The 18863-nt window shown below is 44.4% G+C and overlaps 1 protein-coding gene across 2 annotated transcripts in view; it reads left to right on the forward strand.

Annotated features, from left to right (window-relative positions):
* The first annotated feature begins 3437 nt into the window (after positions 1-3437).
* The window catches only part of LOC116941134 (BTB/POZ domain-containing protein 19), a 28868-nt gene continuing 13442 nt past the window's right edge, over positions 3438-18863 (forward strand). The window contains exons 1-3 of one of the 2 annotated variants that reach the window (XM_032951858.2): positions 3439-3822; positions 16540-16759; positions 18298-18351. In XM_032951858.2, coding sequence (XP_032807749.1) covers positions 3755-3822; positions 16540-16759; positions 18298-18351 — 342 coding nt within the window. In that variant the 5' untranslated portion in view covers positions 3439-3754. Of the gene's footprint in view, positions 3823-16539; positions 16760-18297; positions 18352-18863 lie in introns of both variants that reach the window. The other variant, XM_032951859.2, reaches the window with a different exon arrangement.

An 18863-nucleotide genomic window follows, 5' to 3' on the forward strand; every position in this document is an offset into this window, starting at 1 on the left:
GTTGCCAGTGACCACAGTGAGAGTGAGTTGTGTTGCCAGAGTGACCACAGTGAGAGTGAGTTGTGTTGCCAGTTACCACTGTGTGAGTTGAGTTGCCAGTAACCACAGTGAGAGTGAGTTGTGTTGACAGTGACCACACTGAGAGTGAGTTGTGTTGCCAGTGACAACAGTGAGAGTGAATTGTGTTGCGATTGACCACAGTGAGAGTGAGTTGTGTTACCAGAGTGACCACAGAGAGAGTGAGTTGTGTTGCCAGTGACCACAGTGAGAGTGAGTTGTGTTGCCAGTGACCACAGTGAGTGAGTTGTGTTGCCAGAATGACCACAGTGAGAGTGAGTTGCATTGCCAGTGACCACAGTGAGAGTGAGTTGTGTTGCAGTGACCACAGTGAGTGAGTTGTGTTGCCAGAGTGACCACAGTGAGAGTGAGTTGTGTTGCCAGTTAACACAGTGTGTGAGATGAGATGCCAGTGACCACAGTGAGTGAGATGTGTTGCCAGTGACCACAGTGAGTGTGTTGTGTTTCCAGTGACCACAGTAAGAGTTGTGTTGCCAGTGACCACAGTGAGAGTGAGTTGTGTTGACAGTGACCAGAGTGAGAGTGAGTTGTGTTGCCAGTGACCACAGTGAGAGTCAGTTGTGTTGCCAGTGACCACAGTGAGTGAGTTGTGTTGCCAGAGTGACCACAGTGAGAGTGAGTTGCGTTGCCAGTGACCACAGTGAGTTTTGTTGCCAGTGACCACAGTGAGAGTGAGTTGTGTTGCCAGAGTGACCACAGTGAGAGTGAGTTGTGTTGCCAGTTACCACTGTGTGAGTTGAGTTGCCAGTAACCACAGTGAGAGTGAGTTGTGTTGACAGTGACCACACTGAGAGTGAGTTGTGTTGCCAGTGACAACAGTGAGAGTGAGTTGTGTTGCGATTGACCACAGTGAGAGTGAGTTGTGTCACCAGAGTGACCACAGAGAGAGTGAGTTGTGTTGCCAGTGACCACAGTGAGAGTGAGTTGTGTTGCCAGTGACCACAGTGAGTGAGTTGTGTTGCCAGAATGACCACAGTGAGAGTGAGTTGCGTTGCCAGTGACCACAGTGAGAGTGAGTTGTGTTGCAGTGACCACAGTGAGTGAGTTGTGTTGCCAGAGTGACCACAGTGAGAGTGAGTTGTGTTGCCAGTTAACACAGTGTGTGAGATGAGATGCCAGTGACCACAGTGAGTGAGATGTGTTGCCAGTGACCACAGTGAGTGTGTTGTGTTTCCAGTGACCACAGTAAGAGTTGTGTTGCCAGTGACCACAGTGAGAGTGAGTTGTGTTGACAGTTACCACACTGAGAGTGAGTTGTGTTACCAGTGACCAGAGTGAGAGTGAGTTGTGTTCCCAGTGACCACAGTGAGAGTGAGTTGTGTTGCCAGTGACCACAGTGATTGAGTTGTGTTGCCAGAGTGACCACAGTGAGAGTGAGTTGCGTTGCCAGTGACGACAGTGAGAGAGAGTTGTGTTGCCAGTGACCACAGTGAGAGTGAGCTGTGTTGCCAGTGACCACAGTGAGAGTGAGTTGTGTTGCCAGTGACCACAGTGAGTGATTTGTGTTGCCAGAGTGACCACAGTGAGAGTGAGTTGCGTTGCCAGAGACCACAGTGAGAGTGAGTTTTGTTGCCAGTGACTACAGTGAGAGTGAGTTGTGTTGCCAGAGTGACCACAGTGAGAGTGAGTTGTGTTGCCAGTCACCACTGTGTGAGTTGAGTTGCCAGTTACCACAGTGAGAGTGAGTTGTGTTGACAGTGACCACACTGAGAGTGAGTTGTGTTGCCAGTGACCACAGTGAGAGTGAGTTGTGTTGCCAGTGACCACAGTGAGTGAGTTGTGTTGCCAGAGTGACCACAGTGAGAGTGAGTTGCGTTGCCAGTGACCACAGTGAGAGTGAGTTGTGTTGCCAGTGACCACAGTGACTATGTTGTGTTGCCAGTGACCACACTGAGAGTGAGTTGTGTTGCCAGTGACCAGAGTGAAAGTGAGTTGTGTTGCCAGTGACCACAGTGAGTGAGTTGTGTTGCCAGAGTGACCACAGTGAGAGTGAGTTGCGTTGCCAGTGACCACAGTGAGAGTGAGTTGTGTTGCCAGTGACCACAGTGACTGTGTGGTGTTGCCAGTGACCACAGTGAGAGCGAGTTGTGTTAACAGTGGCCACACTGAGAGTGAGTTGTGTTGCCAGTTAACACAGTGTGTGAGAAGAGTTGCCAGTGACCACAGTGAGTGAGATGTGTTGCCAGTGACCACAGTGAGTGTGTTGTGTTTCCAGTGACCACAGTAAGAGTTGTGTTGCCAGTGACCACAGTGAGAGTGAGTTGCGTTGGCAGTGACCACAGTGAGAGTGAGTTGTGTTGCAGTGACAACAGTGAGTGAGTTGTGTTGCCAGAGTGACCACAGTGAGAGTGAGTTGTGTTGCCAGTTAACACAGTGTGTGAGATGAGAGGCCAGTGACCACAGTGAGTGAGATGTGTTGCCAGTGACCACAGTGAGTGTGTTGTGTTTCCAGTGACCACAGTAAGAGTTGTGTTGCCAGTGACCACAGTGAAAGTGAGTTGTGTTGACAGTTATCACACTGAGAGTGAGTTGTGTTGCCAGTGACCAGAGTGAGAGTGAGTTGTGTTGCCAGTGACCACAGTGAGAGTGAGTTGTGTTGCCAGTGACCACAGTGAGTGAGTTGTGTTGCCAGAGTGACCACAGTGAGAGTGAGTTGCGTTGCCAGTGACGACAGTGAGAGAGAGTTGTGTTGCCAGTGACCACAGTGAGAGTGAGTTGTGTTGCCAGAGTGACCACAGTGAGAGTGAGTTGTGTTGCCAGTTACCACTGTGTGAGTTGAGTTGCCAGTAACCACAGTGAGAGTGAGTTGTGTTGACAGTGACCACACTGAGAGTGAGTTGTGTTGCCAGTGACAACAGTGAGTTGTGTTGCGATTGACCACAGTGAGAGTGAGTTGTGTTACCAGAGTGACGACAGAGAGAGTGAGTTGTGTTGCCAGAATGACCACAGTGAGAGTGAGTTGCGTTGCCAGTGACCACAGTGAGAGTGAGTTGTGTTGCAGTGACCACAGTGAGTGAGTTGTGTTGCCAGAGTGACCACAGTGAGTGTGAGTTGTGTTGCCAGTTAACACAGTGTGTGAGATGAGATGCCAGTGACCACAGTGAGTGTGTTGTGTTTCCAGTGACCACAGTAAGAGTTGTGTTGCCAGTGACCACAGTGAGAGTGAGTTGTGTTGACAGTTACCACACTGAGAGTGAGTTGTGTTACCAGTGACCAGAGTGAGAGTGAGTTGTGTTCCCAGTGACCACAGTGAGAGTAAGTTGTGTTGCCAGTGACCACAGTGATTGAGTTGTGTTGCCAGAGTGACCACAGTGAGAGTGAGTTGCGTTGCCAGTGACGACAGTGAGAGAGAGTTGTGTTGCCAGTGACCACAGTGAGAGTGAGCTGTGTTGCCAGTGACCACAGTGAGAGTGAGTTGTGTTGCCAGTGACCACAGTGAGTGATTTGTGTTGCCAGAGTGACCCCAGTGAGAGTGAGTTGTGTTGCCAGTGACCACAGTGAGAGTGAGTTGTGTTGCCAGTGACCACAGTGAGAGTGAGTTGTGTTGCCAGTGACCACAGTGAGAGTGAGTTGTGTTGCCAGTGACCACAGTGAGAGTGAGCTGTGTTGCCAGTGACCACAGTGAGTGAGTTGCGAGTTGCCGCTGACGCGAGCACCCGGAAGTGCGGCGCGCGCCATGGCGAGCGGGGATCCCGCGGCCTTCTCCGTCTGCATGGCGCGACTCCTTCACTCGGCCAGCTACGCGTGTGTACCACATCCAGTATACACACAGTGTACACAGTACACACACAGATAGTGTACACACACAGTACACACACAGATAGTGTACACACACAGTACACACACACAGTGTACACACAGTACACACACAGTGTACACAGTACACACACAGATAGTGTACACACACAGTACACACACAGATAGTGTACACACACAGTGTACACAGTACACACACAGATAGTGTACACACACAGTACACACACAGATAGTGTACACACACAGTACACACACAGTGTACACACACAGTACACACACAGTGTACACACAGTACACACACAGTGTACACACAGTACACACAGATAGTGTACACACACAGTACACACACATAGTGTACACACACCGTACACATAGTATACACACAGTACACACACAGATAGTGTACCACACACAGTACACACACAGTGCACACAGTGTACACACACAGTATACACACAGTACACACAGTATACACAGTACACACACAGATAGTGTACACACAGTACACACACAGTACACACACAGATAGTGTACACACACAGTACACACACAGATAGTGTACACACACACAGTACACACACAGATAGTGTACACACACAGTACACACAGTATACACACAGATAGTGTACACACACAGTAGACACACAGATAGTGTACACACACAGTACACACACAGATAGTGTACACACACAGTACACACACAGATAGTGTACACACACAGTACACACACAGATAGTGTATACACACAGTACACGCACAGATAGTGTACACACACAGTACACACACAGATAGTGTACACACAGTACACACACAGTATACACACAGTACACACACAGATACTATACACACAGTACACACACAGATAGTGTACACACACAGTATACACACAGATAGTGTACACACAGTACACACACAGTATACACACAGATAGTGTACACACACAGTACACATAGTATACACAGTACACACACAGATAGTGTACACACAGTACACACACAGATAGTGTACACACACAGTACACACAGTATACACACAGATAGTGTACACACAGTACACACACAGATAGTGTACACACACAGTACACACACAGATAGTGTACACACACAGTACACACACAGATAGTGTACACACACAGTACACACACAGATAGTGTACACACAGTACACACACAGTATACACACAGTACACACACAGATACTATACACACAGTACACACACAGATAGTGTACACACACAGTACACACACAGTATACACACAGATAGTGTACACACAGTACACACACAGTATACACACAGATAGTGTACACACACAGTACACATAGTATACACAGTACACACACAGATAGTGTACACACAGTACACACACAGATAGTGTACACACACAGTACACACAGTATACACACAGATAGTGTACACACACAGTACACACACAGATAGTGTACACACACAGTACACACACAGATAGTGTACACACAGTACACACACAGTATACACACAGTACACACAGTTAGTGTACACACACAGTACACACACAGTATACACACAGATAGTGTACACACAGTACACACACAGTATACACACAGATAGTGTACACACAGTACACACACAGATAGTGTACACACAGTACACACACAGATAGTGTACACACACAGTACACATAGTATACACAGTACACACACAGTACACACAGTACACAGATATAGTACACACACAGTACACACACCGTACACATAGTATACACGCAGTACACACACAGATAGTACACACACAGTACACAGTATACACGCAGTACACGGATATAGTACACACACAGTACATACAGATCGTATACACACAGTACACAGAGATAGTACACACGCAGTACACAGAGATAGTACACACACAGTACACACACAGTACACATAGTATACACACAGTACACACAGAGATAGTACACACGCAGTACACAGATAGTACACACACAGTACACAGAGATAGTACACACACAGTGCATATAGATAGTACACACGCAGTACACAGAGATAGTATACACTCAGTACACAGAGATAGTACACACGCAGTACACAGAGATAGTACACACAGTACACATAGTATACACGCAGTACACATACAGATTGTACACACGCAGTACACATACAGATAGTACACACGCAGTACACATACAGATAGTATACACTCAGTACACAGAGATAGTACACACGCAGTACACAGAGATAGTACACACAGATAGTACACACACAGTGCACACAGATAGTATACACGCAGTACACAGAGATAGTACACACACAGTACACAGAGATAGTACACACACAGTACACAGAGATAGTACACACACAGTACACAGATAGTACACACAGTACACATAGTATACACGCAGTACACATACAGATTGTACACACGCAGTACACATACAGATAGTATACACTCAGTACACAGAGATAGTACACACGCAATACACAGAGATAGTACACACAGATAGTACACACACAGTGCACACAGATAGTATACACGCAGTACACAGAGATAGTACACACACAGTACACAGAGATAGTACACACACAGTACACAGAGATAGTACACACACAGTACACAGATAGTACACACAGTACACATAGTATACACGCAGTACACATACAGATTGTACACACGCAGTACACATACAGATAGTACACACGCAGTACACATACAGATAGTATACACTCAGTACACAGAGATAGTACACACGCAGTACACAGAGATAGTACACACAGATAGTACACACACAGTGCACACAGATAGTATACACGCAGTACACAGAGATAGTACACACAGTACACAGAGATAGTACACACACAGTACACAGATAGTACACACAGTACACATAGTATACACGCAGTACACAGAGATAGTACACACGCAGTACACAGAGATAGTACACACAGTGCACAGAGATAGTACACACACAGTACACACAGATAGTACACACGCAGTACACATACAGATAGTACACACGCAGTACACATACAGATAGTATACACTCAGTACACAGAGATAGTACACACGCAGTACACAGAGATAGTACACACAGTACACAGAGATAGTACACACAGTACACACAGATAGTACACACGCAGTACACATACAGATAGTACACACGCAGTACACATACAGATAGTATACACTCAGTACACAGAGATAGTACACACGCAGTACACAGAGATAGTACACACAGTACACAGAGATAGTACACACAGTACACACAGATAGTACACACGCAGTACACATACAGATAGTACACACGCAGTACACATACAGATAGTATACACTCAGTACACAGAGATAGTACACACGCAGTACACAGAGATAGTACACAAAGTGCACAGAGATAGTACACACACAGTACACACAGATAGTACACACGCAGTACACATACAGATAGTACACACGCAGTACACATACAGATAGTATACACTCAGTACACAGAGATAGTACACACGCAGTACACAGAGATAGTACACACGCAGTACACAGAGATAGTACACACACAGTACACACAGATAGTACACGCAGTACACAGAGATAGTACACACGCAGTGCACACAGATAGTACACACGCAGTGCACACAGATAGTACACACGCAGTACACAGAGATAGTTCACACACAGTACACACAGATAGTATACACGCAGTGCACAGATAGTACACACACAGTACACACACAGATAGTATACACGCAGTGCACAGAGATAGTACACACAGTACACAGGGATAGTACACACACAGTGCACACACAGTGCACACAGATAGTATACACACAGTACACAGATAGTACACACACAGTACACACAGATAGTATACACACAGTGCACAGATAGTACACACACAGTACACACAGATAGTACACGCAGTACACAGAGATAGTACACACGCAGTGCACACAGATAGTACACACGCAGTGCACACAGATAGTACACACGCAGTACACAGAGATAGTTCACACACAGTACACACAGATAGTATACACGCAGTGCACAGATAGTACACACACAGTACACACACAGATAGTACACACACAGTACACAGAGATAGTACACACAGTACACAGGGATAGTACACACACAGTGCACACACAGTGCACACAGATAGTATACACACAGTACACAGATAGTACACACACAGTACACACAGATAGTATACACACAGTGCACAGATAGTACACACACAGTACACACACAGATAGTACACACACAGTACACAGAGATAGTACACACAGTACACAAGGATAGTACACACACAGTGCACACAGATAGTACACACAGTACACAGGGATAGTACACACACAGTGCACAGAGATGCAAGATATACAGAGGAACAGTCCGCACACACTTTACATAGAGAGTAGGCTTCGCACAGTAAACAATACAATAGAAACAGAGTACACATTGATAGTCTTACACACTGTACTGTACAGTACGCAGAGATAGTCGACACAGCACACGTAGTTTACACACAGTACAGTCTGTACACATACAGTCTATACATGACAGTCTACACATAGTACTGTACAGATACTTTCTACACGCATATCTCCATGTATATAAAAGGCAAAGTTGTGATTATGTGTGTCTGTTCAAAATGTTTAGCGTACTTCCCGACATGCAACAAAACTTGAAATTTGCCATGTGGGTACTTTCCGGACTGTACACCATGCAAAAATTATGAAAGTACACTTTTGTATTTTCTGGTGGAGGGAAGCTCAATAATGCAGAGATTTTTTTGCACGCCAAGTGAGCTGTGACGTGAAACCTGTCACGTGACCCCTCGCACGTGGAAGCGTAACGCATTGTAGTGTAGTGGTTAGCGCGCTGTGTATGTGTGTGTGTCTGTATGTGTGTGTGTCTGTGTGTCTCTGTGTGTGTATCTTTGTGTGTATATCTGTGTGTGTGTGTAAGCATAACGCATTGTAGTGTAGCGGTTAGCGCGCTGCGCTACGAACCCGGCGACCCGAGTTCGATTCCCGCTCACGGCCACCACCGGTGACGATTATTTGAACCGGTCCTGGGCCTCTCCTAGGTCGACTCGGCCTCAAACGAGTAACTGGTGCGGTGTGTGAACATCGCCAGTGGGGAGACAAAGGTGCCGCTAACAGCACTTGCCCCCTCCAGTCTCACAGGCTACACGGGGGATCTTTGTCTCTATCTTGTGTGTGGGGTAGGAGACTTGGATTCACTGGAAACACGAGTATGTTTGACATGTGGAAACGTCTTCTTGGTTCTTTCGGTAAAGACACATAGAATGGAAATAAAATAAAAATAATAACAATAAAATTCTCACGACGTTTCGGCCACAACACAAGTAACCTTCCTCAGGTGAAGAAATAGGACTGTCGGGAAGACAGCGCTTGAGTGAACACTGCCAAGCTTGGCAGCGTCTTTTAAGCTGTGTGGGAGGAACAGAGCGCCTTGACAAAGGAGTTTACATATCAACAGTAGCTGTGTTAATGTGTTGGATTAGCAGGATGTTAAAGTAAGAAATTAGCATGTAACTGGGGGATTAGCATGATGTTGGTGTGAGGGATTAGCACCACGGAGAGCGACGAGCTTTGTTCAGACGGACGAGTCCATCGATGTTCGGAACGGAGGAGGGGGGAGAGGAGTTTACATATCAACAGTAGCTGTGTTAATGTGTTGGATTAGCAGGATGTTAAATTCAGAAATTAGCATGTAACTGGGGGATTAGCATGATGTTGGTGTGAGGGATTAGCACCACGGAGAGCGACGAGCTTTGTTCAGACGAACGAGTCCATATTTGTCCGGAACGGAGGAGGGGGGAGACATGACTCTCCTACAAGCTCATTTAATGTTAACACAAAAAATGTCACCTTCTGATTGGAATCACGTAGACAACATGACTGCTTCTTCTGCTGATTCACTGTCAGTCAAATGTAAAGCTAACCTGATTTCTAAATTCAACCACCTATCAAAGAAGAACCCAGTTCCACATGTAACAAAACTAAACGTCAACAAAATCGTCATTAATCAGAGTAGCACCCCGATTTCGGACAATCTGAAAAGAGTACTGGCTAGGGGACTGAATTTTGCTGTCACCCCAAAACACATACCAGTAGATGATATCATCTCTCAGGTCGATGTAGCCCTCAAAGGCGTAGGACACATCCAAGCAGACGTTGCGAGAGCTGAAATAGCCACTATTCTTAAGAATGCTAAGAAACCCATTAGTAACATCAGCAAAAATGAACGCTCTGAACTTGCGAATTTAAAAAACAGAAGTGATATAGTCATCCTCTCAGCCGATAAAGGCAACGCTACTGTAATTATGGATAAAGATTCATACAACAAAATCCAGAATCTGCTCAACGATGGAAGTTACTCAAAAATTAAAAATGACCCTACCAATAGCCTAGCAATAAAAACCAACAAGATCATCACAAGTTCGACCTCCCTAATCGACCCAACTAAACATCCCTCCGTAAAACCTGCTGCAAGACCCCCTAGATTCTATGGTCTTCCCAAGATTCATAAAGAAGGCACCCCACTACGACCCATCGTATCCACGATCAACTCCCCTACCTATAGACTAGCCTGTCTTCTGTCAGATACCTTGCTGCCTTTCACTGGCAAGACCGCCTCAGCAGTACTTAACTCAGCCCAATTGGTCTCTATGGTCAAAGATGTTGTACTGTCCCCTGACGATATCCTTGTCAGCTTCGATGTGGTCTCTTTGTTCACCAAGGTCCCAGTACCTGATACCATTGAAATAATTGAAAATTTGGTCCAACATGGACTAGACCCCGATACACCTGCACTGGTTAGGCACTGCCTCAACAATACCAACTTTACTTGGAATGGCTCCTTCTACAAACAAAATGAGGGTACCCCCATGGGATCCCCCTTGTCACCAGTGATAGCCAATATTTTCATGGAGAAATTTGAATCAGACGCCATCCAGACTTCCACCCTCAGACCTTCCCTGTGGAAGAGATATGTGGATGACACTTTCGTCATTTGGCCACATGGCCTCCCAGCTCTGAACCTTTTCCTACACCACATCAATTCCAGACATCCCGCCATCAAATTCACCATGGAAGTGGAGAAAGATGGCAAGCTATCATTCTTAGATGTTCTGTTTGAGAGGAGACCTGATGGCTCATTGGGGCATTCTGTCTACAGGAAACCCACCCACACAGATTCCTACTTGAAACCTGATTACCACCACCACCCAGCCCAAAATAATTCTCTCATCAAAACTCTATACCATAGGGCTCATTTCATTTCGGACCAACACCACCTGACCAGTGAATTAAAACATGTACACCTGGCCCTCAAAGGAATGGATACTCTGACCGTACCATCTGCCAGCTGTTTCTCCCTCCATACAGAAACAACCACTTGATACTCCGGTCAAAACCATCACACTACCATATATAGCAGGCGTTACTAAAAAGATTTCCAAAATTCTAAACAAACACAAGATCCAGGTCCGGTTCAATACAGTACACACAATTCGTGATCTGATCCCATCCGTGAAGGATGCCATTCCTCACTTGCAGTACCCCGGTGTTTACAAATTGAGTTGCACCTGTGGTGATTGCTATATCGGGGAGACAAAGCGACATGTCTCTGACCGAATTCGCGAGCACAAATCAGATTTGAAACACGGCAGAACAAATTCTTCTGCCGTAGCTGATCACTGTTACAACGCTGTGGGTGATCACGATATCATTTTCTCCGATACCAAGGTTCTTTGCAAACCCACGGGTTTTTATCAGAGATTTGTTCACGAGGCAATTCAGATCTACAAACACAGACAATTTCAACCAAGAAGATGGTTTCAAATTAAGCAACCATTGGAAAGATGTTCTAAATCGAACCAAACATTAAACTAATTTCAATGGTACAGTATATTTTTCAAGTAGTGCTACCCCAAACTTTCGCAGCTCTTAAAAAAAAAATCCCTTTTCACACCATCAATAGGTAAACTCCCCCACTCCCCCCCTCGCCAACCGGCATGTTCACCCGCATGCACACCACCTCTACACCGTTCATCATGCTAAGTCGGCCAATCAAATGCTAATTTCTATGCTAATTCCTTTGTCAAGGCACCTTGTTTCCTCGCACACAGCTTAAAGGTCGCGGTCTGAGCATGGCTGTGTTTCACTCCAGCGCTGTCCTCGAGACAGCCTGGTCCCTTCACCTGATGAAGGCCGCTTGTGTTGTGGCCGAAACATCGTGATTTTTGTTGTTTTATTTTTTACCTACGTGACTTTACCGAATAGAACCAAAGAGTATGGATCCTTGCAGTCACGAAAGCTTTAAATCTAGACTTGGAGAAGATCTGCAAAGAGGAGTGGGACACAATCCCTCCTGAGATGTGTGCAAACCTGGTGGCCAACTACAAGAAACGTCTGACCTCTGTGATTGCCAACAAGGGTTTTGCCACCAAGTACTAAGTCATGTTTTGCAGAGGGGTCAAATGCTTATTTCCCTCATTAAAATGCAAATCAATTTATAACATTTTTGACATGCGTTTTTCTGGATTTTGTTGTTATTCTGTCTCTCACTGTTCAAATAAACCTCCCTCGGCCTGGAGCCCCAGGCCGAGGGAGATTGACAGTTCTTTTGTGTTTCTTCCATTTGCGAATAATCGCACCAACTGTTGTCACCTCACCAAGCTGCTTGCCAATGGTCTCGTAGGCCATTCCAGCCTTGTGTAGGTCTACAATCTTGTCCCTGACATCCTTGGAGAGCTCTCTGGTCTTGGCCATGGTGGAGAGTTTGGAATCTGATTGATTGCTTCTGTGGACAAGTGTCTTTTATACAGGTAACAAGCTGAGATTAGGAGCCCTCCCTTTAAGAGTGTGCTTCTAATCTCAGCTCATTACCCTATTAAAAGACACCTGGGAGCCAGAAATCTTTCTGATTGAGAGGGGGTCAAATACTTATTTCCCTCATTAAAATACAAATCAATTTATAACATTTTTGGCATGCGTTTTTCTGGATTTTCTTGTTGTTCTCTCTCACTGTTCAAATAAACCTACCATTAAAATTATAGACTAATCATTTCTTTGTCAGTGGGCAAAAGTACAGAATCAGCAGGGGATCAAATACTTTTTTCCCTCACTGTAAACTCCTTTGTCAAGGCGCTCTGTTCCTCCCACACAGCTTAAAAGACGCTGCCAAGCTTGGCAGTGTTCACTCAACCGCTGTCTTCCCGACAGTCCTGTTTCTTCACCTGAGGAAGGCTACTTGTGTTGTGGCCGAAACGTCGTGAGAATTTTATTGTTATTATGTTTTATTTTTATTATTTTATTTCCATTCTACGTGACTTTACCGAAAGAACCAAGAAGATGAATCCCTGCAGTCGCGAAAGCTTTAAATCGAAATGTGGAAACGTTATAACTGGGCTGAAGGCGCGTCTTAGTTTTGGATGAGACCCGTCTGCCTGTGACCGTCCTATGGGATCTCCAGTGGCGTTTGGCCGGGTCGAGGGGGTTAAACGGGCGTGGCACGGGCTAAAGAAGAGATGGAGTGATGTGGTACTGAAGGATGTGGAGCTGAGTGGACTTGTACGACGGTACCAGCAGTGTTAAGATCGGCTAATGTGGAGGAGGCTCGTGAAGGACGTCTTTCCTATTGTATCGATAATTCAAATTTAATGTGCTATTTCATTGAGGGACTGTGTGTTGTCTTGATGTGGTCTGGGACTGTTTTTGTTGTTTTGCTGCTTTGCTCAAATTTGCATTGAGTGTTGAAATATCGGCAGGAATTTATGTACATATCCGATTTGTACTTATATACGTAAATTGCTGACCCGCCCCTACTGGACATCTGTGAAAAAGAGCTTCATCGCTCATAGGACTCCCGCAGTCAAAATAAATAATCTGATTCTGATATGCCAAGCCCTGATGACTGTCCAGATCAAATCTGAACAGGTGGCAGCGTGGCCACATACTGTCGTAGTGGAAAGACAAATGAGATTCAACTATAAGACATTAATCATAATAAAGGTTTTTGGGTTAGATCGCATTATTTCTAAATGTGTCGTAACCCTCCACCACCCGACACGGCCAATCAGCAAAAAAAAGTGTCACGTTGACAAAATACAATTAGTTCACTACTTTAGCCCACCAGTGTGTTGAAGAGTGAATCCACAGCATTTACAGTTTGAATACGACGTTTCGCTGGTAATTACATCCAGCATCATCGGGCAATTCGCCAGAATGGTAAAGCCCTCACTTGCTCCCGGTCTTAAATAGAGCAGCAGTGTGACGTCATCATTTAACTCATTTCAGGTGCAGTGATTTGAGGCGGAGGGGGGGTATTGTAATTATATAATCGATTGGTAATCAGTCAATGGTTATGATTAGTAATGAGTTGTAGATTAGTAATTAGTTGTAATGTGTGTTATTGTGATTATATGCTACATTAGTAATCCGTTAATTAATGTGTTTCCCCTATAAGGAATTGTAATATGTATTATTTAATAATACGCTTCCAAGCTGCACTAAGCCTATAGCTATCAGAACGATTAAAGTTATTTCTGTTTCTCTCAATTTCAATGGATTCTCTAATTAGTCTTTGCCAGTAATAATTAGTTTTACACAACACTTCAACGTTATCAAAATCAATTGAGTGTCCTTGTTGATAAGCATGTTCTGCCACTGCCGACAGTTGTGTTTGAGATAATTTAATATTTCTTTGGTGTTCTTTTAGTCTTATCCTGATGTTACGTCCCGTCTGTCCAATATAGCATCTGCCACATAAACAATTAATCCGATATACACATTTATAAATAACGCGATCTATCCCAAAAACCTTTATTATGAATAATATTGGTCGCGAAAGCCTACGTGTTAAACTGTAAGATATTAATTTGGACACGAAGTTTCTCTTCTGGGACAATGTGTGATGTTTAACTGGTGCTCAATTTATGCACTGGGTGATTATAAAAGGCAGAGCGGGTAAGACAAATGATCAAGTCAAAGGGAAATATTTCATTATTTCAATCTCCTTTGCATCAGTGATATATCTGCTGCTGTGTTGATCAGAGCGAGACTTTAACAATGCAGATAGAACATAAGGTTCCAGCCCCTGAAAGCAAGCGTGTGTACAGGATGTTAGCAGTTTGAAAGCACTAGATAAATAACTTGGGAAGTACGAATAAAATTGCTCATGAAAGCTTTGTGGATTGTACGAGGAAGAGGCATTTGCGTTCGGAGTGGCATGCAACAGTCTACAACTGAGCCTGGGGAATCAAAACGCCGGATGGGTGGGAAATTTCAATTTCTGACGTTGGAGTTCCGATGCAAGTATACATTTAAAATGTTAACAGGAAATAATTCAAGAGACTAGCGTAGCCTAATTTGCAAGAGTGACCTGTGTCTCCAAAATGACTAGCAATAAAATAATCACAAGTACAGTACAACTCTGTAGCAATCTATATATATAAAAGGGAAATTTGTGAATGTGTGTTTGTTCGAAATGTTTAGCATACTTCCCGACGTGCAACAAACTTGAAATTTGGCACGTGGGTAGCTTCCAAACTGTACACAATGCAAAAAGTATAAAAATAGACTGTTGTATTTTGGGGGGGCGCAATAATTCATGCAATATTTTGCACGGCAAGTGAGCGCTGACGTCACATCTGTGATGTCACCCGCATGCGGCAGCGTTACGCGGTGTGCCTGCTGACGTCACGCATCCCCCCCCCCCCAAAACCCTCCGCGTAGGCCGTGTATCCCGCACAAAAGTGCTGCAGAGCTGTCTTGATTTTCTAAGTCAACGTGACTATTTTCAGCTCGCTCTTAAATATAAAGCAGAAAATTCATCTGTTTGTGTGAAGCAGCAAAAACTCTCGAACGCTGAGCTCTGACGTCATCAAATTTGCACCGCTTACGCTGTCTGGAATTTCTAAGGGAACGCGACTATTTTCAGCTCGCCACGTCATTCCCTTCTCGAGTTGCCTAAATCGACCTTAAGTATAAGTGGGTTAAATTTCGATTTAAAGCTTTCGTGACTGCAATGATTCATCTTCTTTGGTTCTTTCGGTAAAGTCACGTAGAATGATAATAAAATAATAAATTGATAAAATAAAATAACACAATAATATTCTCACGACGTTTCGACCACAACACAAGCGGCCTTCATCAGGTGAAGGGGGCGAGACTGTCTGGTAGGACAGCGCTGGTAGGACAGCGCTGGAGTGTCCACTCCAGCGCTGTCCTACCAGACAGTCTCGCCCCCTTCACCTGATGAAGGCCGCTTGTGTTGTGGCCGAAACGTCGTGAGAATATTATTGTGTTATTTTATTTTATCAATTTATTATTTTATTATCATTCTACGTGACTTTACCTATAAGTGGGTTAAGGTTAAATTTCCTTCAGTGAAAAACATCCGATATAGTTAAATTAATTTGTTTCAGCTTTTTTCTTTCTTGCAAGCATCAATTTTTGCAGGACTTTTCAGTGAAATATAAGGGAATATTAAATTAATCCTAGACAAGAATCCAGGTCTCGGGCGAAGCCGGGTAGTAAAGCTAGTTAAAAATATAATATAAAAAACAAGCAAATAGTCAACTGTGCAACAGCTGTGTGATCTGACACATGCGTTGATGCGACATCGTCCGTGGCATTGTCCGTGATCACCTCTCGACCTTGATCATTACATTGGCTACTCGTACCTCTCCGTGCCCTTGCCCTCTCTCAGTGACATCACGCTGGTGATCGGGAGCGAGCGACAGGAAGTGCGCGCGCACCGCTGCGTTCTTGCCGCACGGTCGGACGCCCTGGCGGCGATGCTTAGCCACTCGGCCGCCGCGAGCGACGGTACCGCGCTTTGCCTGGCGCTGCCGGACGTTTGCAGCGCGACCTTCCCAGCGTTCCTCGAGTTTGTCTACACGAACCGCGTGGCTCTCCGCGCTGCCAACGTACGTCCATGCACACGCACACATCCAGAGCCGGCCGGCTGAAACTGACATCGCAGAATCGTAATAATTATTTAGACTGGAGGAATCCGATGCGCTCTGAATTTTTTTTTCACATGTCCACTCGGGGCGGGTCCGTAAGTTACAACACCAAACAATACAAAAAACGATATGAGTGCAAAGTAGGAATAGGGTGATTAAGTCACGAAAAATAAAGATAAAGTATATAAGTACAAATTGCATAAGTACATAAATTCTTGCCGATTTTTAAACACTAAATGCAAGCTTGGGCAAGGCAGCAAACCAACAACAAAAAGTCTCAGACCACACCAAGACATACACACAATCCCTCAATAAAAGTGCACATTAAAATGTAACTCTTAATACTCCACGGGCATAATATAATAAATAATACAGGGTGGACCATAAGTAACTACCTGATTTGTTTTGCCTATGACTTTTGAAAAATGAAATAAAAACACAAACTCTCAATGATATATAATTATTAAATTCATGGATATTTGAGATAATTATGTATGAAAAATAATATCTTGTAAATGACTGCCTGCATTGCTTTGGCAAATCCGTGCTCTTTCAACGGCATTTTCAATCACTCTCCCTTTTTCATTGACCCTCTCCCTTGCTCAATAAAAGTCAGAGATCGACTGGTTCAATATTTGCCAACACGCTTTGCATCCACCATTGTTCCCGAATCAGGAAATTAATGCCCGAATACAGTACAGAGTTGGAGCCGTTCGGGTCTTTAAATATCTGCGAGTCTCACTGTCGAAATAATTGAAAATTTGTTTCTGAAAAAAATTTCAACTATTGCACGCTGCTGAGGTGTATAACATTTCATCATAAACTCCTAGACTTCTACTTTATTTCTGCATACATTTCAAATCAGGTAGTTACGTATGGCCCACCCTGTACATCTAGAGGAACCTGGGCTTGTTGCTCGCGTCGCCTGTAATGCAGCACTGTGGAGTCAGCGAGGGTTGGTTGATCACACATGTTTGTGAAACTCACTCTCTCCACGTATGTGTCAAGGTCGTCATCTCTTGGCTTGCCAGGGAATTATGGCAGGACAGCAATTGGGTTAATGTCTATCTGTACATGTATTGAGTGTTACCTTCCCTCACATGGGTGGGCTTTCTCCAGGTACTCTAGTTTTCTCCTACCTGTATAAAATATATATTTTTAAGTTCACCAAACATCCCAATATAGGACCACAAAACTTCCCGCACCTCTTACAGCATGTTGATATGCGATCTGCGTGAATTGTGCTGTACAATTAATGTCAACAATATTCAAATGTATTTCAAATGAAATAAAACTGATAAACAGCTCTTGGTTCTTAAACGTGTTTTCATTAACTAGAAGAGCTTTATTGAGGCTATTAACTATTAAAAGCAAATTTATCTTTGAATTGATGGTGGCTGAGAAAAGTTTAATCAGTGATTTAATAGGACAAGTACAGTCTGTCTGGCCTGCACGCCAGTACGGTCGGTTTACAGACACGGGGTGTGTGCGAGATGCAGGTGCTGGACCTGCTCACATACGCCATTGAGTTTGGCGTGGAAGACTTGAGGCAGGTACGCATCTTGCTTGCTGTGGCAGTAAGACAGGAGACGTTTTCACGGTTGAGTAGACACAGCCAGGAGGAGCTATGGCAGAGTTTGTGTCCAACTCACAATCAGAAAGTATACTGAGAGTGGCAGGGTGGCACACTGATGATGCTTGAACCACACAGCAAGAAGGGCCTCAGTTGAATTCCCAATTCAGGCACCTTTCTGTGTGGAGTTTGTCCTCTCTTCTGCATGGGTTGCATCTGAGTTCTGCCATTTCTTGCCGAAGGTAAATAAATTTAAACATACAATGCAGCTGGTATTGACCAAAACATCCTAATGGCGAAAATGCACCTGAAAATTATTCAATTGGGATTATACATGGCAACTTCGCCCCCTACTGCGGAAACTTGGCAGAATCCCCATGGAAAAGGGTCCCGAGACTCGGGCTTTCCCAAGTAAACGAGCACAATAATAAAATTGCAGCTATGAATTTAGATAACAATTCTCAAAACATTTTTTGATTGTCAATTCCACTT

The sequence above is a fragment of the Petromyzon marinus genome, chromosome 10 (genome assembly GCF_048934315.1).
Source record: "Petromyzon marinus isolate PM22_M1 ecotype Great Lakes invasive population chromosome 10, UKy_Petmar_22M1.pri1.0, whole genome shotgun sequence".
Classification (NCBI taxonomy): Eukaryota; Metazoa; Chordata; class Hyperoartia; order Petromyzontiformes; family Petromyzontidae; genus Petromyzon; species Petromyzon marinus.